The sequence below is a fragment of the Plectropomus leopardus genome, chromosome 2 (assembly GCF_026936395.1).
Source record: "Plectropomus leopardus strain MGB_pleo_1.0 chromosome 2, ASM2693639v1, whole genome shotgun sequence".
NCBI classification, from domain to species: domain Eukaryota; kingdom Metazoa; phylum Chordata; class Actinopteri; order Perciformes; family Serranidae; genus Plectropomus; species Plectropomus leopardus.
Genome location: NC_142177.1, coordinates 3,651,641 through 3,673,161, shown reverse-complemented (window position 1 = coordinate 3,673,161; position 21,521 = coordinate 3,651,641). Strand labels below are relative to the sequence as shown.

Below are 21,521 nucleotides of genomic sequence, written 5' to 3'. Positions count from 1 at the left end.
CGCTGTTAATGATGGTAAACATAGTTTTTTGAAGAATTCTTGTGTTTTGGTTTCAATAAGGTTAGATTCTGAATCGCTATATAAATTTTTATAAAATTCTGCAAAGGCCCCCGCTATCTCTGTTGGCTTTGCCGTGATTAGTTTGGTACTGGGATGCCTAATTTTTGTGATTATTCTATTTGTTTGAGCTTTTCGCAGTTGAAATGCCAGTAACCGGCTTGCCCTGTTGCCCATTTCGTAGTATTTTTGATTTATAAAACGGAGAGCTCCTTCTACTTTATATGTTAAAAGTTCATCTAACTCACACCTAATTTTTTTTAAATTCGAGGAGAGTGGAGTTGTTAGACGTCCTTTTATGTTCTAACTCCAACTCTTTGATTTTGCTTTCTAGCTTTCCCTGCTGTTCCAATCGAGCTCTTTTCAATCTGGATGTTATTTCTATTATTTTCCCTCTTTTGACTGCTTTTCCTCCCTCCCACAGAATTGATGGTGAGACCTCGCCATTGTCATTTATTTGGAAATATTCCTTTAAATTTTGCTTCAGTTCTTTGACCAACTTTTCGTCTGATAGGATTGACACATTTAGTCTCCAGTACTTAAAGAGGGATTCCCTGCCAAGCTCAAGAGATAGCGTGATAGGGGCGGGGTCACTTATAGTTATGGACTCTATACTGCAATTCCTAATCTTGTAAATCTGTTGTTTTGACACAAAAAAAAGTCTATTCTTGAGTAACTACCATGTGGGTTAGAATAGAAGGTAAAGTCTCTTCCTTTAGGATTGTTATGTCTCCATGGATCAATAAGACCTAATTCTTTTATAACATTATTTAAGACTTTGGATTTTTTTGTATTTGGTCCCCTCTCTGACGGCAACCTATCTAATTTACCTTTCTGTATAGTATTGAAGTCCCCTCCCATGATTATCATCCCTCGTCCATTACTTGTAATAATAATAATATTAGCTATGTTTTTAAAGAATGTTTCATTTTCCTCATTTGGGGCATATATGTTTAATATCGAAATAGTCTCATCTCCTATTGTGCCCACCACCATGATATATCTTCCCATATCATCTTTAATCACTTTCTCTGCAGAAAATGGTAGGGATTTATTAATTAGTATGGCCACCCCCCTTCTCTTGCCAAATGAAGCATGAAATACTTGGTTTACCCAATCCCTTTTCAGTTTTTTATGTTCGCTCTCATTCAGGTGGGTTTCTTGTATTAGTGCAATTGCACATTGTAGTTTCTTCAGCTGACTCACTATTTTCTTCCTCTTAATGGGATGATTTAAACCATGCACATTATAAGAAACAAGGTTCAACCTAGTCATGACACTTTAAGATGTAAGCATTCCGCTTCGTTCCTCCTATAAATCAAAACAACTGTGTAAAACGGCACACAGCGAAAAAACAAACAAACAATACACATCTCCCTCTGAGCTAATATACAACAATAACACACTATGACTCCCAAAAGTCCCATCTTCAGAGAGATGTGGCATGATCTCTCTGGGGAAATCGCACAATGTGCACCTGCAACTTCTCAGCTGTAATTAAGTTGCTGCTTACTCAAATTGAGCTTCAGTTTCGCTCTTTCTACCAATTTTGACATTAATCTGTGTAAGTAATACTTAAATCCCATAACTAGCTCCTTTTATTCTCTTTAAGCATTATACTAGACATATATTCAAATTGACCGTGTTACCCTTCAGGATTGACACTTATTTTCACCTTTAGTCTTGCCTTCACCACTGTGAACCTCAGAGTTCATTGAATGAGGGCTTGCAGATCTGCCTCTGTGATGCGCGGCTGTCTCCTCTTCCCCTTCTGTCCTGGCACCGCTGTCCAGCTGCCCTGCATCCTCACTCTCTGTAGTTTCTCCCATTCATCCTCCTCCACGTCAATCCCTATGTTCTTCAGCATGGGTGCAGCATCCATCAGTGCGGCGTATGTCTTAGACCCGGTCTCCATAAACACTTTCAGCTGTGCAGGATATGGAGACTGTGCCTTTATGTTTTTCTCCTTCAGTTTTTTTATTACATCCCGCACTTGTTTCCTTTTCTTCTGTATCTCTGTAGTGTAGTCTTGGTTAAAGTAGATGGTCCGTCCCTCATATGTTATTTTTTGTTTCCATGCTTGCTGTATGATGCGGTCTTTCACCTGGTGGTCGATGAAGCGGGCTATGATGGCTCGCGGGGGGGCCGTTCCCTCTTTCGGTTTAGGAATCAGCGAGCGATGAGCTCTTTCGATGCGGATATCCACGGCCGCTGGGATTTGTAGTGATGAGTGGATGAAGTCAGTTACAAATCCTATGGTGTCGTTTTTCTCTGAGCCCTCCGGGATACCAGCCGCGCTGCTCTGTCTTCCGTCTCCCCCAGCCTTTCTTCCATGTCCACTGTACGCTGCTCCAGCGAAGCAGTTCTCTCCATAATCTCCTTTAGATTAGTTTCTAGTCTCACTAGAGCGTTCTTGTTGTCCTTAGCCGCTTCTGTGTGCTCTTGTCTTAACTTGCGCAACTCCGCCAATATTACCGAGTCCTGTTCCCCACCGACGGTTCCCTTATCCGGCGTGGCTCCCCTTGTCAAGTCCGTATCTTCAATATTCGCATTGTCCTTTTTGGTAGACCTTGTCTCCATCATTTTTGTTGTTGTTGACTTTCGTTGTCAAGTTTTCTTGACTTTGACCCGCTAACTGTTGTTAATAATGTTTAAAAGAGCTAGTTTTAATTGGTTTCTTCAAGAGCTAACTTTTTAGGCTGTCTTATCCAACATGGCGCCACCGGAGATATAATGACCTTTCCATGTTCCATATTCTAGTGTTGTAGTACTTCAGACTGGCCTCAGTCTCAAGGCCCATTTATGAAAGTCTCAGACTCAATAAATACCAGTGAGTACTGCAGAGTCATTTGACCTGGGTGTGAATGCTGATTACAGGGCTTGGCAGTATGACCTTGAAATAATATCACAATATTTTTGGGAGACATCACGGTACACAATATATATCACACTATTTTAAATCTCCTCAAAAGCTTCATAAATGCTGGACTGGGCAACAAAATCAAATGTCACGAATTGACGAAAACCGTAGCTATTGATACTGTGACAGTATTTTAGGGATGACTGTTTGTAGTTGGACAAAATATTAACACAATGAGATTTTGGATTATCATCAGTATGGATTTAATGACTTAATGACACTTGAGTGGCTGAACGTGAGTATTAGAACAAGTAGAACAGTCTGGTAAGTTTAGAACATTACATCACTTCATATCATCATAAGACAATATACAAAATCTCAGACGGTATGTGGTCTCATATCATGGTAACGGTGTGTATTGTGTATATTGCCCAGCCCTAGCTGATAGTACATGTTCCCATTACTTAAAAAATCCAGATGTTAGCGGGTGTTAGTAGGTTTTTTGTGCAGTGGGAATGGGACTTGTGTCTTGTTCTTGTCTTAATCACAACTTGATCTTGGTTGAGGTGATCTTGAGTACAACTCAGCTATATTCCTCAAAAACAATTTTAAGATGCGATTTAGCATCTTTGAGGCTGACTGCATCACTGTTGTGTTTTTTGACAAAGTCAATCAGCTTCTCCAAGGTAGAACAATCTAGATGCTGAGAAAGGCATTTTATTTGTGTCGGGTCTATCAGGTCATCTAGAGAGAGGCTTTATTGCCCTTTTTTCATAGCAGTTTGTCTCCATTGACCTCTGAGTGTTTTATTTAGTCTTTTATCCCTCGTCTCTATCTTAGTTTCTCTCTTTCAGCAGTTGTAAGGAGACTTCATTGTCTCGAACCACTCTGGCCTTCTATCATCACATCTCTACTTGGCACTCTGTTGTCCTTTTCCCAAGAGGGTTACGCTACAGGACTGCTGAGCCAGTGAAATGTACAGTGTGGAAAAGTTATCTATGATGTCACTGTTTAACATGTAACCTGTTTACCGCTTGCCAACTTGTTTGGTATGTGATGTAATAGGTCAACCAGAAGAAGGTGCAATAGCAACTAGCAGAATATGAATCAAGATTTTTTTCCCAATTAAAAATGTTTATCAATGATACACATTGAGAATTGTTTCTATACTTTCAGTATAGATAAGGTGTCAGAGTGCATAAAACAGCATTTAAATAGAGCTTGTCAAAAAAACGCCAGTGAAGAATCTGCCTGACAAAGGTCCTAGCTCAGCCCCTAATGTTCTAAAATCCTAGAAATGTCCTAAAATTCCATAAACATCCTAAAATCCTAGAAATGTCTTAAAATCCTAAAAACATCCCAAAATCCAAGAAATGTGCCTGAAATGTCCTAAATTCTGAGCAATGTCCTGAGATTTTAAAAAAGTGCTTAAATCATATGCTCTAAAATCCTAGAAACATCCTGAAGTCCTAGAAATGTCTTAAAATCCCAGAAACATGTATGAGGCTGCTGCGACTGGCCCCTTGCCTCCTGTCATTTTGCTACTGATGCTGATGTAGATAGGGCAGCTACAGGTTATTTCGCTTTATGGGAAGCTGACCACTCAGTAACAAGCCTATATGACACACATACTGACATATACACTCAGCTCATCCTCAGTGCATCAGTGTGTCATGTCGCCCAGACACTGTAACACGCATGATTAGGACTGCTGGCCCGGCTGCTGATTGGTCCTGGGGCAGTGTCTTGACGAGCATACGGCTCACGTCAGCTGGCGTGCCTGCAGAGTGTGGATGACGGTCTGTCTGGGCGTCTGTGTGGGTGTGCTGCAAGTTAACATTTGCCTATAGCGACTGCAGGATGACATATCAGCCGGGTTAGCAGAGCTAACTCGCACAGACGTTGAACCTAAAAGTATGTGAAAATATAGACATCAAACAATCTACAAGCCAATGTGTGGCCTTAAAGAGAACTTTACACATTTTGATATGATATTTTTAACCTTTGCTACAAGATCTGAGTGATCAGATGTGTTATAACATCTGCTTGTTTCTGACAAGAATACTGTCACTGCAGTGGATGTTAGTGTTCATTCATAAATAATCTGTATATCTCTTATATACACGCCTTGATAGTTGATGTTTGCCTTGTTGATTAAAGGGTTACTGAAGGAATTTAATTTATTACTTCCGTAAAGTTATAGGACTTGCAATAGACAGATAAAAGACTGGTCAAAATCAAAGCGGTAGAGGCAGAGATACCCAGACTTGTAGGCCATAGTGCTGATCAATCTCCAAAAATGCTTGATGCTGCATTTCCCACAATGCAACTGATTTTTTCACTGCCAATCCGATTAACACCCACTTTTTCAGACCAGATGAGCTCAGCTAAAACCTTACGATTTAAAACTGAAGTGCAAGTTAAATGTAAGGCTTGGCAATATAAAGATATTATATCTTATCGACATATGAGACTATGTCGTCTTAGATATTGAATATTGTTATATTGTGTTATGGAAAAAATGGTGAGTTTTTTTCTACAGATTTTAGAGTTTGCGTTACAGTGAAGTGATTTACTTTTCTTAACTTATCAGACAGTTCTGCTTGTTTTAATACTTGCCTTACCCACTAAGACATTATAGCTACATTACTAATTATAACTAATCAAAAATGGAATTTTGTTAATATTTTTCAAAATACCAATTGTCATTCCTTCAATATTGTCACATATAAAAGGTAATTTATTTTTAAAAAGTCTGATTCTGTCTCCCAGTTCTAGTGTTAAAAAGTTCTTTTGAAAATATTTAAAAAATATCAAGATATATATTTTGTGTATTGAGATATAGCCTAAAAATACCAGTTTTACAAATTTAGTAAGACATGTCTTTTGCATGTCATATTGATTGGCATTTAGGTCCCTAACACAGACTTAACTGTCTGTCCATAAGTGACTTAAAATCCTGAACTTGAGTTCAGGAGAAATGAAGAAAGGTTAAAATGTCAAGCCAATTTTTTTTTATTTCCTTACTGCAATGCCAATTTTGTTCTAAATCAGTTCACGCATAAATTTGAGTTAAAATTTCACACAATAGTTAGTCGATCTAATTATCAACATTATTATGTCAACACAACTCATCAAAATTATGTTTTCTTGGTTTATCTAAATCAATAAATTAGATGTTTTATCCTGCAACCATGCATTTAATTTGGCGGTCGTGACAGGTCCCCTGAATTAATTTGTAGAGTGTAGTTTTGGACGCAGGAGTGGACCCGGAGACTGAGGAAGAGTAACTGGGTGGTTTTTATTGATAACTGAAGATTGGTAGGGCAGAGCTCAACTGGCAGTGTGGAGGTTGCAGCAGGCTGGGAGAGCAAAGCGGGGGCAGGCAGACGTGGCTTAAAGGGAAAAGACAGGATCCTTGGCTCAGGGTTTGAGCAAGACGACCCTGGACGCGGCAAGGTCTCTGAGAACAAGGAAAATAGATCACAGTTCACAATATTTTGCTGCTTGAGCACAAATATGAAACTTGGCCTTTGTTGTTTGGTGGATTCCTGTTTTATATGCGGGGACGTAATGTTGTGGTCCTGAGTGAAGGAAAGCCTGGAGTTCTTGTAGGACTGCTGATGAGCTGATCAGCTGCAGTTCTTCAGCAGTGTTAGGAGAGCAGTGTGAAGCCACGCCTCTAATTAACACACACACACACACACACACACGCACACACACACACACTTTACAGACAGGGAAAGACACTAGGAAAACATGAGATGGAGGACAGGACTGATGATGTCACAACCTGGACCATGACAGAGGTATTCCCTTGAATAGGAAGTAGTAAATGAATAATATAATATAATAAAAATAACTTTTTTTATGTAACACCTTTAAAGTAGGGTTTTGAGTTTACAAAGTGCTTTGACAAACAAAGCAAAGCAGAAACAAGATTCATAGATGGAGATACAACAGTAAAAAAGCCAAACAGTCCTACTAAACACAAGAGAGAAGAAAACTAGGGTAGAGTTGTGATAAAATTAAAACCATATAATGTAAGATGTGAGATGTAAAATGTCAATATAAAATAAAATTATAAAAATAAAAAAATATATTATATATAACAATTATATATTAAAAATTATATTACAGAAAAAACATAATAATATATTTCATTTTTATTAGCACTTTTTCTTTGTTATTTCGTGTTCATTTTTGTCCCCGTATAGGGGAATCACAGACCCTAAAATAAATGGACACTATGACTTCAAAATCATAACTGTTATTTTCCCATCAAAAGTAATGTTTGTTTTGAAGTCTTTTTTCATTGGTTGTTGGAGCTCAAGGTTGTTCAAGTTCATATTTAAATCTAACATTCATGTCTTTGGAGGGGTTAAAGGGAACAAGAAACTACTATCTGTTATTAATGCTGAAGTTTCTGTTAGTTACTGACCAAATCAAATTGTTAATGTGCTTCCATTATCCCTCTCTCTCTCTCCTTATCTCTCTCTTTCTCTCCCTTTTTCCATTTTCCCTCCGTCCTGCCCTCTGTCCACCCTGTGTGTCCTCCAGCCATGATTCCGATCCCTCAGGATAAGAGAGTGTCCATGGGTCTGAACGGTGATCTGTATTTCTCCAATGTTTTGGCCAAAGACGCTCACACTGACTACAGCTGCAACGCTCGCTTCCCCTTCACACACACCATCCAGCAGAAGAACCCTTTCACACTCAAAGTTATGACCAGTGAGTAAAACACACACACACACACACACACACACACACACAGCAGCAGCATTTTTAAAAAGCTAGGGAAAACTATATTTATTATGATCATAATTACCCTTTTGAAATTATGTTACAGAATTGTTATAATTTTGAGAACTTTTTTAGGTCATTTCCTTGTTTTTTTTTAAATTTTTTTCTTACTTTTTAAAAAAATTTTCAGGTAATTCTGTTGTACTTTTGACACATTACTTGCTCAAGTTTCAAAGGGCCAATGTCTGCTGTGTGTATTTTGATCACAAACCGAGTATGACATATCCCCACCTAGAGGTGATGTAATGACATGACATGATTTTAATGCTGTTTTCTCAGGCTGCAGAGTACTGAAGACAATGAAATGTTGGATTATCTTGACATAACATGAAATCTTTTCCTATAGTTTTGACTGTGTGTGTCTTCAGGCCCTCCGAGTGTATGTATGTATGCGTGTGGACTTATGAGCCACTGTTTGTGCCTGTGTTTTCAGCGGAGCCGTATAATGACACAGCTTACAATACCAGTGACCCATTTGGTGGTGAGTCACTTTCTGTCAGGACAGCTCTACTTCCTGTCCACCTCATTAGTTGATAACACGGCTGGCACACTAACCTGCTAGCTCAGTGACAATGAGGTCACAAATTTAACCTTCTAACAGCTCTCTCCATGTGTAGAATTCACTGTATGGCTTCATGTGGAAAAGTCAGTGTACTAAAATGAATCATTTTTTTTTAAAAAATCACAAAATCCACATATATTCAGAATGTCTACCAGAGTTCTATGCCTGGCTGGGCAGTTACCACATTTAGACAAAAAAAAATTCAAAAATATTTCACTTATATCAAAGCTAGGGGAAAATGTCTGGGGAAAAAGAAAAAAGCAGGTCTTTTCTTGTTTGTTTTTCTTAAATTTTATATATTTTCGCAAATTTTGAGATAATTTTCTGATATATATATATATATATATATATATTTTTTTTTAATTAATAAATGAATGTATTTATTTTTTACAGATTTTTTGCTACATTTTTGGTCATTTCTTCTTATGATTTATAAAGTTGCCCACTGCCTTCTTCTCATGTTTTTGAAAGAAATCAAGACAATTCGCTCAGGTTTCAAAAGGTACACATGAATGCCAAGAATTAAATATGGCATGTCACAGATACTACATACTAGGGGATAAAAAGTACAGCTATCTAAGCAATACAAATACTAAGACAGTTTTCGACTGAAGCCGGTGCCATTTTGGTTCTACATGCAGTATGTTTAAATTTGTCTGTTGGCCACCCAGTAGTCCTTCCTCGATCAAAGATTTTGTCTTTTGTTTCAGTGGGAATAAAATATATCAAAACTGAAACATAAATGACAACAGCAGAAACAATTTAATGCCAAATGGTGCATTAGAATGTAATTACTCCTATTCATTTAGTGTAGCGTCATTAAGCCATTTTACATAGAATCAAATCAAAATAAATTATATCCAATGCAGGCGAGGAGAATGAACGGCTGGACCACACGTGACATCCAAAAGAAGCAAACCAACACCTCTCTGACCTTATATGCACCCACACAGTAGAACTAAGTATTCATCTCATTTAGTCCATGATCTGTTTATTCCACCTTTCAATCAGTGTTAAATGATCACATGCAATGAATAAACATGCAGTAATTAACTCACAAATGACCTGTAATTCAATTGTATTGCGCATACAGTATTCCATCCACCTACTGAATGAGCCCATAGCTGGAGGGGACAGATCAGCTTAAGTGGCAGCATATGTGCCCGTGGGTTCACTAAGGGGGGCAGAGAAGCACAGGGGTAGATGGAATGTGTCCCAAAGGGAGAAGATGCTCCCAGTGACACAGCAGGCTGGCGGCTCCCAGTGGGACTGAGGACGGCCACGATGCTCCAGCTTGAAGGAGGATTAGGTCACATGATGAATATTCAGTCTGGATTCATTAATAGTCATGTATGTATGGAAATAAGGTTTGCTGCCTCCTACTTCTTCTCTCACACCCATTTCTGTGACTGGAGCAGCTGTCGAAATGCTCACATGCGACCTCTCAAAGACACACTCATCCACACGCAATCGACTTTAGCACTAATCTCTGACGAACGCACACTGAAGCAAAAAACAGAACTCTGTCTTTTTTTTAGAGGTTCTAAAGCTGCAGTGGATCCTGGGAAGCCCTGCCAGCGTCATTAGCAGCTGCTTTTCCTGTCTGTTCGCTGCATTGCCGCAGCACGAACTAAGTTTTGATCACTTACCTTCGTCTGTGTGTTTTCACCTCTTATCTGTCTTTGTCTTCTCTCAGTGTCACTAACAATAACAGCCTCTGGAGAAGCTAACTGCTAACAGATGCTTTAATCCCATACAGATCTGCATCACAAAGGAGGCTCATGCTTATTTAAGCCCACACACTTTTCAGCTAGCTGTAGCTCTCTGCTGACTGATTTCATGTCCACAGTGTTAACAGCATTTGTGTCGGGATTTGATCATAGTGGAAATGTGTCACCTGGAACTCTAAGTAACAATCAAAAGGGTCAGACAAATGACTCTGTACAATGAGATTTAAAAAGCAGCTTTTCTGTTTTTTTTCCAGATAAGTTCAGTCACTGGCCGAGTTGTAACAGCAATCAGTAAATGATCATTACCAGTGCTGCATGCAGTTGGATGCAGTGTAAGGTCAGCCCAAGCCTTTAGGAGCACTGAACAGTCAGCCTACACGACTCACAAATTTGAAGTCATATTCCCCTATAGAATTTATAGAATAATCCTGTTTTATCACAACAAGGGGCGCTCTACAGAAATGACAAATTTTTGACAGAAAAAAGTGTTGCTTGACACCTTCCTTTCATGTTGTGCACCCGTCATAGACATCGTGACATTATGTGGTGGACAGTAATTGGGTATACATAAGAGACTTTGGTAAAAATAGTATATATATACATATATATATATATATGTATATATGTATATGTATATGTATATATGTACATAAATCAGGGCAAGTTTACCCTGGACTACATGATTAAAATGCCACATGTGTTTGGGTGTTGTAGTAAGCAAACAAAGGCAGCGCTTAACAAATTGCTCAGGTCCCACAGTTCAGCTGAATGGATTGATTTATGCTCAAATGTTTTAATCACCATTTCTGTTCAAAGGTTTGCTCCAACTAACTGTCAACTAAGATAATACTGATACTAAACTTCCCCTCAATTATTGGATCAAAAACTTGTACATGTAATTTCCATTAGATTTGTATGAGTCCTTGTTCTGTGTATGTGGATTATAAAAGGTCTTACAGCCTAAAAGCCAACTCTGGCTCTGTTCTAAAGGCTCACATTTTGGCAACACTACTGCTGCTCATTGCTTTAGCCAAGCCCTTCGGGAGGATTTAACGTGGGGTTGAATTATATCATCAGCAACATGATCTTAAATATACCTCTGTTTTCTGTTCAACTAATCTCATCACAGCAGAAAAAACTGAACACATTTTATTAGCTGCTCCATTAAAGCTTTTAATGTCAATCGCTGCCGTCTGTGTTCCCCTGGCAAACATAAAGCGAGATCAATGACCCTGTTGTTGTTGTTGTATCCCTTAATGTCTTCCTGTGAGACAAGCCAGAGGGTGTAAACCCGTTTACAGGCCTCTTTGGCCTTACAGCAGACTTCAGGGAGAGCCAAAGCCTGGCGGAGATGGAACACAGCCACAAGGAAATGATCAGAGTAATAGTGTAAGATTTATGTGGCAGTGCCAACAAAAGCTGAGTGTTTTAACCCTGCCCTCTTCCTCGTCTGCAGGCCGTAAAGTAGCTGAGTCCACGCCGACCTTTCTCTCACCATCGGGGAGTGAGAGCTCCAAAATGGTGCTACGAGACGAGAGACTGCTGCTGGAGTGTATTGCTGCTGGACTGTGAGCGCGTGCACACACACACACACACACACACACACACACACACACACACACACACACACACTAACCGTAAGATGAAGTTAATTGTAGTAAGTACTAGACTTGAGCGGTATGTAATATTTCATACCTTCATACCTTCCTTCCATACCCAAACTGTCTTGGTTACTCTTGCTAGTAATCTAGTTAGTAAGTCCACTGTGCCAACAAACATCAGCTCTAGTTTTGTTGCAGTAAGAAAATGTTTGCATTATAACATTTCTGCAAACCATGGATAAGTGACATGTGTCAACATGTCCTTATACAACAGTTTGTATAATATCCCAGGAATTAGCACCCCACGAATTATATTACATAATCAACGGAAAGTAACTGTGGTTATGTTTAGGAAAAGGAGAATGGTGAGGATGTATGTTAAAGTCAATCAAAGTTCATACGATTTCATATCAGGAAAGGTTTCATGGCATTACTCTTGCTAGTAATCCAGCACCAATGAGACCACCAGCTGTGGTTTGGTCCAAATAAATCCTTAATTCACAGATTGAGATGTAAAAAACACGCCATTATTCCCCACAGTCTCTCTCTACCTGCTGGTCACCAGCTGTTTACAGTCCTTTAACTTCTCCCTGCACCACCAGGCCCACAGACTGAGCTCTGGTGGTGTGTGCTGTGTGCTACATCCAGTTTGTTTAACTGAAAGAGGAGCGCCTGTATTTTTGACGGGATTAAAAAAGAGGATTTCTAAATAGCCTGGTTTATCCTAATACTGCTCAAGCAAGTTCTGCAAAAGAATAGACTATTTTTAATTTCAATAGGTCAGTTCTAGGTGTTTTGCTAATGCAGACATAGTGAACTAGCAGCGAAAGCATCTTTAGCTTTGTGTCCCTCCTTGTCCTTTCCCTACAGTCCAACGCCCACCATCAAGTGGTTTAAGAAGGGTGGGGACCTTCCAGGGCGGAAAGTAAAGTTTGAGAACTACAACAAGACCCTGAAGATTATCAACGTGTCAGAGGAGGATGCTGGGGAGTATGTGTGCATGGCCAACAATCATTTAGGCAGCATACGCCATTCCATCTTCGTTCAGGTCAAAGGTAAGGAGGTCACAATGGTGGGATGTGTTTATATATGAGCATGTGTTACTTTTTCCTCCATAATCTGTTATTTGATTTTTTAATATAGAAAAGATAGGAAACATATATATTTAGTAAGTATAACAGAGATAAAAGTGGGATGAAGACAAGAAAACCAAACCAGCACCCAGACCAAGACAGGGAGCAAATCAAATCAAATCAAATCAAATCAAATCAAATCAAATCAAATCAAATCAAATCAAATATGTAAATCCATGTATGTAATGCAAAATAATATAAAAATAACATTAAATACTAAAACATAGCATAATGGTTGTTGGTCTGACAACCAATTCACCCTTAACCCTTTGAAACTTGGGCATATTGGTTTCATATCTTTCAAAAACTTGGAGGAAAAAAGGCAATGAACAAGTTGGTACAAAATGTCTCACAGAATGCAAGAAATCAGTAAAAGGTGACAAGAAAATGGTCTAAAAAATAGTTTAAAAATAAAATATTTAAATTATTAAATTATGTTACGGAAAAAAAAAAACATTTTCTGGTTTGTTTTTGTTTTTTTTAGAATTTAGAAAACTAAGCAAATCCACTACGAGCATAAATATGGGTCTTAAGATATCTAAAGAAGTGTCGTTTCGGCAAATTTTCCAGATTGTTGTTGAAAAGACACAATAGTGTTATCAAAATGTATGTCTTTAGTTCATTTGATGTATAGGCTGGAACTCATTGTAAATGCACCATCTATCAAAGATGGAGGGAGGACGTGGTTTGAGTCCGCAATACTAACCTGATTCCCTGTGCTTCACAGCGGCTCCTTACTGGCTGGACAAACCTACAAACCTGGTGCTCGCTCCGGATGAGAACGGGCGCCTGGTGTGTCGCGCCAATGGCAACCCCAAACCCAACATCCAGTGGCTCCTCAACGGAGAGCCTTTAGAAAGTACAAACTCTTTGTTTGTTTGTTTGTTTGTTTGTTTGTATCACATTCATTCTGTAAAACTTTCTTACCATCTTATTTTTGCCTTCCTTGACTCTAGGTTCTCCCCCCAACCTGAGCAGACAGGTTCTCGGTGACACCATCATCTTCCGCTCGGTGCAGATGGGAAGCAGCGCTGTGTACCAGTGCAACGCCTCCAACCAACACGGCTATCTGCTTGCCAATGCCTTTGTCAGCGTCCTCGGTGAGACATGTCTCAAAATGTATTAATTACACCTGTGCTTCTCCTACTTTGACAACTCAGACTGTCTGCTCTGAAAAAGGCCTGTTGGGCTAGAACAACAGTTTTCACGACTTTTGCTAAAACACGGAACCAGATCACTGATTAAACTGTTTAATCCTTTAGATCTGAAATTGCTTTATAAATGTTTAATTATCTGAGAGCGGGTGTAGTGGTTAGTACTGTTGCCTCATAGCAAGAGGGTCTGACGTACAAACCCGGTATGGAGCGAGGTTTGGACCTTGGGTGGGGAAGCCCTCTGTGCAGGGTTTGCATGTTTTCTGCATGTCAGTTTGAGTTTTCTCTGGGTTCCTCCAGCAATCCAGAGACATGCAGGTTAACTATTGACTCGAAATTGGCTGTAGGTTATGGATGTGAGTGTGAATGGTTTTATGTCTCTTTAGGCGGGTTTCCATTAACCTTCAAATTGCACAAACTGAAATTGCAAATATAAAATATGCTTAATGGAAACACGTCAATTTCGATGAAACTCTCATACTTAGTGTTTTTGCGATGGCATGAGGAGGTATTTCAGGTGATCTGAAAAAAGCCATAAATATTTTGCAAAACTGCAATGGAAATACTTTTTTGGGGTCACATGATGCTATGGCTATGTGCTTGTCAGTAGGAACTTGTCCTCCTAATGATGCAGCAGGAACTACAAGAGCTGTTATTGCATAACATAACTCTTAAAGATTTGAGTGGATCATCTGGAAGTTTTAAATACACAATTCCTCTGTGAAATCGTGGTCTATCACCTCCCAGAAATCCCTCATACGTGGATGCTCCCATGTACTATAAGGGGCTTGTCTTTCCATTATTACTTACATAACACGCCTGCGTCACCTTGGATTGGAAATAATGACAGCTAGTATGGTGGCTGCAATAGAGCCAGCTCTGTGATAGCCACCTGTCCGCGGTGTGTCCCGCCTCTCCTCCAAGGACAGCCTGGATAGGCTTCAGCCCCCCTGTGACTTAAGAGGACAAGGTGGTAACGTGTTATCCACTGTCCCTCTCTTGTAGACATGCCTCCGAGGATGCTGGGCCCTAAAAACCAACTGATTAAAGTCACTGAGAACAACCGCACCTTCCTAGAGTGTCCCTTCTTTGGTTCCCCTCTGCCGGACTTGCGCTGGTGAGCATATTATATTTTTTCCTTTATTGAATGCAAAAATATTGGTCTCAGCATCATCCTCTGGTAACTCACATCCACATGTCCTTGATATTCTTGATATACTCTGATATATACAGTCTGATTAGAAATGACTGGTTCTGTTTTGTGTGTGCAGGTTTAAGAATGGACAGGGCAGCGGGCTCGATGGTGGTCAATACCGTGTTTACATCAATGGCACACTAGAGATCAAACGGGCCCGACCGGAGGACGAGGGCACCTATACCTGTGTGGCCAACAGCATCCTGGGCAAGGCCGAGAACCAAGTTCGCCTGGAGGTCAAAGGTCAGACATCATATCAATGTTGCAGTCAGACTTATGAGGTATTCTGTTGAGATTCATCATTCAGAACAAACACTTTATATAAAGTTAGAGTTAACCTCTATAACTGCCCCAACTATAGAGTTCTCAATCTGAACCTGATGGGTCAGGTTTTGGATTTTAACTCACATGGGTTGGTTCAGTTAGGGTTGTAGAGCTCTACCCATCTTGACAAAAAATGAACCTAAAAAATCTGGGATGCAGCCGCTGCCATCTTGCACTTTTGGAGTCTGCGTAAGTAGTGATTGGAGTTTGAAGCTGCATTATGGAAGTCCACCCGTCTGACCCAATCGAGTAGCCATTTTTACACAGAGATAATGCTATAGGGCCAAAATTCCCCCTTTATACCCTCCCGCACTTTTACACAGAACCAATCGATGGCGACATCAAACTGCAGAGATATCCCAGATGTGGCCGTTGCCATCTTGCGCTTGTGACATTGTTTGGGCCCAGAGTCTACGCTGTAGTGAGTTCCGCATTGGGGAATTTCCCGCTAAGGTCCTATTGAAAGCACATGGTTTGGCTGTCACAGCTGTCAATTAGCAGAAAATCCCCTTTTTGTAGAATTAATTAAGTCATTAAAGCCAAACGTATGATCAAAACGATCACAACATCAGGGTGATGAGAACTACCTTCAGTGACAGAAACCATCTTTGGGAAAAATTTATTTGGCGTGTACTGTGACTTTTTAGTTTGGCCTATGTCCAACAAGTTATGACCGATACTGCAGACAGCCACCAGGGGGCAATCCAGATGTTTTGGCTTCACTTTTGTGGGACTGTCATGTCGTTGAACTTTGTATACAGTCTACAATCCAAACTTACAGTGAACCAGAAATCTAAAAATAATTTCACAATGAGATGTTGATATTTCATCATTCTGTTATCATGTAGCAAAACATTGTGTGAGCGACATGTGCAACGACCAGCACCAACAGGGACTATTTATATGGATTCCAACTCTGTCAGAATTGTGTGTGAAAAATGAAGTGATTTTCTCTCCATGTGCCAAACAGCCTGCACTGTTGGATTCTTTTCAAACCTCCTGTGCCTTTCATTAAACTACCTTATCTGCTGTTTGCAGTTACATTTATATTCAGACTGCACACACCGCAAAGATTATTCCTATCCTTGCATACAGGGTAGTAACTGCACTGAAAAACAGAACTAATCTGCCGAAGCTGTGAAAAAACTTTTCATTTTATTTGCAAGGTGAAGTTTGACGAAGGGTTACATGCACAAAACACAGGACTTTAACCCTTTGAAACCTGGATTGACATCAGTTTTCTTTATTTTCAGATGCCTTTCACAAGTATTTAAAACTTTAAAGCCAGAAAAAGGTTGGATTTTTTTAGAAAAACAAGAAAAAAGAGGCAATGAGCAACTTGTCAAGAAATGTCCCGCAAACTGCAAGAAATAAGTTGATTTGGAAGATTATTTTTAAAAAGCTAAAAATGAAAAAATGCCAGAAAGCTATAGTTTTTATTATTATAATTTTATGTTTTATGATCCACCTAACTGTGTAACTCACTTCCTGGATGAATCAAAATGTGCAAGTTTATGTAGTGTGTGCGTGTGTGTATGTGTTCCTCTTCAACGTACCTCAAACTCAGAGCCGACTCGAATCGTCCGAGCCCCGGAGCACCAGTCAGCCATTAGGGGCTCCACGGCTCGTTTCAACTGTAAGGTGAAGTCTGACCCCAGCCTGCCCATCACCGTGGTCTGGACCAAAGATGACAAGCCTCTCCACATGGGATGGAGGTAACAGCACCTGCACTGACCCAAAAATATCCCCGAGGCTCCTATCCTGCATCTGTAGAGTCAAAAACATAAACTACCATGTTACTGACAAGTCACAATCACATGTCACGGATTTAAGCAAAGGTGTGATTTCAACAACAGTAAATGTTTAAAAAAATATTTTATTTCACTGATCTCTGGATTGCTTGTGATTGTGGGAAATAAGATTTTTTTCATAAGGCCCTTACACCACACTGTTTGCTACAACTCTGATGTTCGGCAGAGAAGCACGTTAAGTTTTGAGACATATATAATATATTTATGGTCAAGTTTAAGGAGGACTGCCTCATGACACAAAATAGAAACATCTACTTCTTGTTGTCACACTTGGGACTAAGGACCCAAAAGGGTTTGAAAAAAAAGAGCACTTTTATTCCAACAATAAGCTCTGCAGGTAAAATATTAACTACATGACTGGCTGAGGTGAGGGCTGATCTGTGTTCCTGAAGTTTTCTTCAGCTGGAGGTGTAGACAGGATTGCAGAGATCACAAAAATAGGCAAGCGGGCAAAAAAAAGAAGAAAAAAAAGGACAAGATCTGAGCAGAGACAGATGTGTCATGTAGCAAAGCATGTACGGCAACAGTCTTGCAGGGACTGGCTGTTGAGCTGGCTCTCTTGTAGGTAGCTGGCTGATTGCAGGCAGGTGTGTTGATTGATGAGTGCCACCAGGTGTGGAGAGTGAAGGAGTGCATACAAGGAGGGGGGGGGGGGCACAGGAGAGACAAAACACAACAGGCACACACCAAACACAAAAGTGACTGGAAAAAATAAAAATCGCACTCACGCAAACACACAGGAGTCACCTAGGGCTGCTCTTGAAAGTTGTGTGCACAGTCTACTGATATGAAAGGGTTAATACTGGGAAAACATGTTGCCAAATAATTTGCAGATAATGAATCAATGTTAAAAGCAAGTGCAATCACTCAACTCCAAGGCTGCAGGCATGGAGTTAACATCAGGTAGGACAATATCTGGGACCTATGGGGTCCCCTCCCCAGAAAAAAAATTCAAAATTCATATCCTATTTCATAATATTATTCATCATTAGCAAATACAACTCACTGTAGAGTCTGGCGACTTGTCCAGGTTGAAACAGGCCCCAGCCCCCTGCAGGATAAATACTCACGGATAATAAATTAATTAAATTAATAACATAATTTAGACATTAAAGCCTTTAAAACCTAGATTAAAATCATTTTTCTTGGGCTGCGTTCAGGTGCTTTTTACAAGCTCTTTAACCTTTCGAAACCACAACAATGTGACTTGGTTTCTTTCAAAATCATGGGAAGAAGGCAGTAAGCAATGCGTCAGGAAGTGTCCCACATATTGCATTCTTTTAAAGAGGGACATTTAAAAAAAAGGAAATTATTATTATTTTTAGGACCATGTCTTGTTAAGTTGCTCATTGCCTTCTCCCCTTATTTTTGCAAGAAAGTAAACCAATTTGTTCAGGTTTTAAAGGCGATGCGCCTGTGAGCACCATTGTTGTTCTCTGGTTAAATGTGTTGCCAATTTCCTGCAGGTATATTAACTATGATAGCCAACATTAGTAGCGGTTAATTAAATATCACTCACAAATTAGCCCAACAAAAACTATTGTTTTCACTTCACGCAATTACTGACATTTTCTTACAAAATATTATTAATTCCAGTGTAAACAGACGTATTGATATTGAAATGACCTTTAATGCATGTCCTGACTAAGGTGAAGTGTAATAGCACATTGCTACAATGTGTTTTAAGTTACTGCGTTGGTTAAAAGTTACAGCACATAACAGGAACATAACTTGTCTTAGAGAAGATATAGAGCACTTTGGGGTTTTTGTACACTCCATTGCTATTTGATATTAGAATTAAAATACTAATTAATTTTACACAGATGTCAGCTTCAAAAGAGACAAAGTTTAGACTGAAATTTTGCTGATCCTCTCTCTGTGTTTGTGTTGCAGGCTGAGGAAAGACGACGAGTCACTGACCATCCCCAATGTGAACGAGGGCGACGAGGGATCGTATACCTGCACTGTTAAATCTGAGATAGACGAGGACTCAGCCTCAGCCCGCCTCACTGTGTTAGGTACACTCACACACAAAACTGTGCTGGAATCAAAGACATATTAACACTTTCTATGAAGACCACCACTATAATGCATTATTAGGGCATTCATAGTGAATTTTAATACATGTATAGTGCTTTATGACTACACTCATAAACACAAATAATGCTTACTGATACACTATATCAACAAACATTAAATATTATAGATGTGACTTATAATGATTATTAAGTGGTAAGAGTGTTATGGATGCTACTAACTAGCTCTAAACTAAAGGTTGACTGATGGGGCTTAGAATGCATCATAAATACCTACACACTACCTGTTAACACACATCATCAATCAACTGTAGTAAGGACTCATAGTGTGCTAACAGTCAATGCAGTATCATAAGTTATCATTGTATGTGTTAACCCTAGTTAATACATGTAACTTAATAAGAAATGGCCATAAATGACCAAGAAATTCATAAGAAAAAAAAAAATAGGGGAGAAAAAAAAGTTTCTCTCTTATTAAAATTATTATTTTCTTTTTTTGCTTTTCTTTGCTTCTGTAACACGATTTTAACTATATAATTAAGATAATTGTAAATATAGTTTTCAGGTCGTTTTTCTATCATTTTCATTATTTCCATGGTGCCTTTTATTTATTGATTTATTTTTTGCCATGTTCATTATGTTTTTCCTGTTTTGAAAGAAATCAAACCATTTTTCTCAGGTTTCAGCGGTTAAAATTCTTCTGAAAGGCATCTAAATGCACCACTAGAAAACTAATGTCGGTGTTAGAGGGTTAAGTAAAGTGAGGTACATATTGATGTATTTATAATAATGCATGCTGCATCTTAATGTTTCATTGTTGGTGTTAACTAAAGTGTTCTAATAAAAATCTATGCTGCATCATAAATACCAACCATACAGTAGAAAACTTTGAAAATACATTTAAAAGACTGAAGTCTGTGTCAGAAATGTTTTTAGCCACATAATAAGAGATTTTTGCAAAGCCTGTGGAACTTTCGGGGTCACTACTCAGGGTGCCTTCATAATGCATTATAGATGTGGTCTTCACAGAGTGTTACTGACATATTTAGACTGAAAATACTAAAGGAGTTGTCCGTAAAAGTGATGATTTTTTTTTCGAAACCCAACCTTAACATTTGCTGCCACTCAAATGTAGTAAAATAAAAGTCACATTTGAAATATGGTGAAGGAAAGTGGGCAGTTTGGTTCCAGCACTCACACATTACATTACTATCCCTCTCAGATACAAAGATGGACTACAAAAATGCTTTTATTTTTGTGTTTTATATTTTCTTATTTAGATCATCTTTAGATATTGACTGTTAATGTCTTGAGGTTTTCTTGACCCTGTACTATTTTTCAGCTCTTCCAAAGGAAATCATGCATGTTTTATTGTTGCTGCAGTTCATTAAAATACTGACGTAGCTTAGATTTAACTCTACTGACTCCCAGTGATTCAACAGTTTGCATGCAGCGTATTGAGAGACTGTATAGTGTTGTGTAGAAAGTGCTCTAGTGCAGCTGTATCGTAGACACAGTTTGAACATCCTGTGTGAACATTGGTTTCACATTTGAGACTTTTTCATTTCTGACAGTCAGTATGTTTACATGCACAGTAATTAGAGCTACAGTTAAAGCTTGATTAGGCCATTTAATTGGACCACTGTCCTTGTCCCAGTGTAAAAGCTCTGAGAGAGAATCCATTTATTAACCAAAGTATGTCCGACTCCTCCTCAGTAGGTGAAGATATGCCTTCTTTCAGATAGTTGCTATATTATTCATACAATCCATGATGTAGACTAAACCACAATCATAACTGCTAATTTACAATAATTTGGGGTAGAAAACCACAGCGTTGAGTGCATATAATAAAACAGTGCTGAGTAAACTCTGCCTTCATTGATTAGTTTCAAGCCACCGAAAAAAATTATCAGTTTAAGTGTAGCCAATGCTATATTTAGAATATTTTCAGCGCTTGACCTTGCTGTAAAACAGCCCTTACTGACGTGGATTTGAAGCCGTTATATCAAAAACAGCAGACTCCACTGAGAAAAACATCACAAACATCAATGTCATTTTACTCCATTGAACAGTGGAGCTGCTGCTCTACCACTGCCTCCATCAGCTGCTGTGGAAGCTAAAGAGGAGCAAATACTCAAATATAGTGAACACTTAAACTGATATTGATATTTTTAGGTGGCTAAAATATGTTTTGCTGAGGCCCCATCCACAGCAGGATATAACTTAACTTCTGTGCTGGTGTTGTGGGACTGTAA

General features: G+C 39.1%; 1 protein-coding gene across 22 annotated transcripts in view; it reads left to right on the top strand.

Annotated features, from left to right (window-relative positions):
• Positions 1–21,521, top strand: part of nfasca (neurofascin homolog (chicken) a) — a 181,898-nt gene that overhangs the window by 111,360 nt on the left and 49,017 nt on the right. For 18 of the 22 annotated variants that reach the window (XR_015777622.1, XR_015777627.1, XR_015777624.1 and 15 more), the window contains 10 exons: positions 7,478–7,648; positions 8,154–8,201; positions 11,469–11,580; positions 12,484–12,668; positions 13,474–13,605; positions 13,703–13,846; positions 14,906–15,017; positions 15,172–15,338; positions 16,987–17,134; positions 19,124–19,248. Coding sequence is in view for 19 of the 22 variants with exons in the window: in XM_088083090.1 (XP_087939216.1) it covers positions 7,478–7,648; positions 8,154–8,201; positions 11,469–11,580; positions 12,484–12,668; positions 13,474–13,605; positions 13,703–13,846; positions 14,906–15,017; positions 15,172–15,338; positions 16,987–17,134; positions 19,124–19,248 (1,344 nt within the window). In the remaining 3 variants the exon portion in view is untranslated. The remainder of the gene's footprint in view (positions 1–7,477; positions 7,649–8,153; positions 8,202–11,468; positions 11,581–12,483; positions 12,669–13,473; positions 13,606–13,702; positions 13,847–14,905; positions 15,018–15,171; positions 15,339–16,986; positions 17,135–19,123; positions 19,249–21,521) is intronic. The other 4 variants (XM_088083139.1, XM_088083169.1, XM_088083171.1 and 1 more) reach the window with 2 other exon arrangements.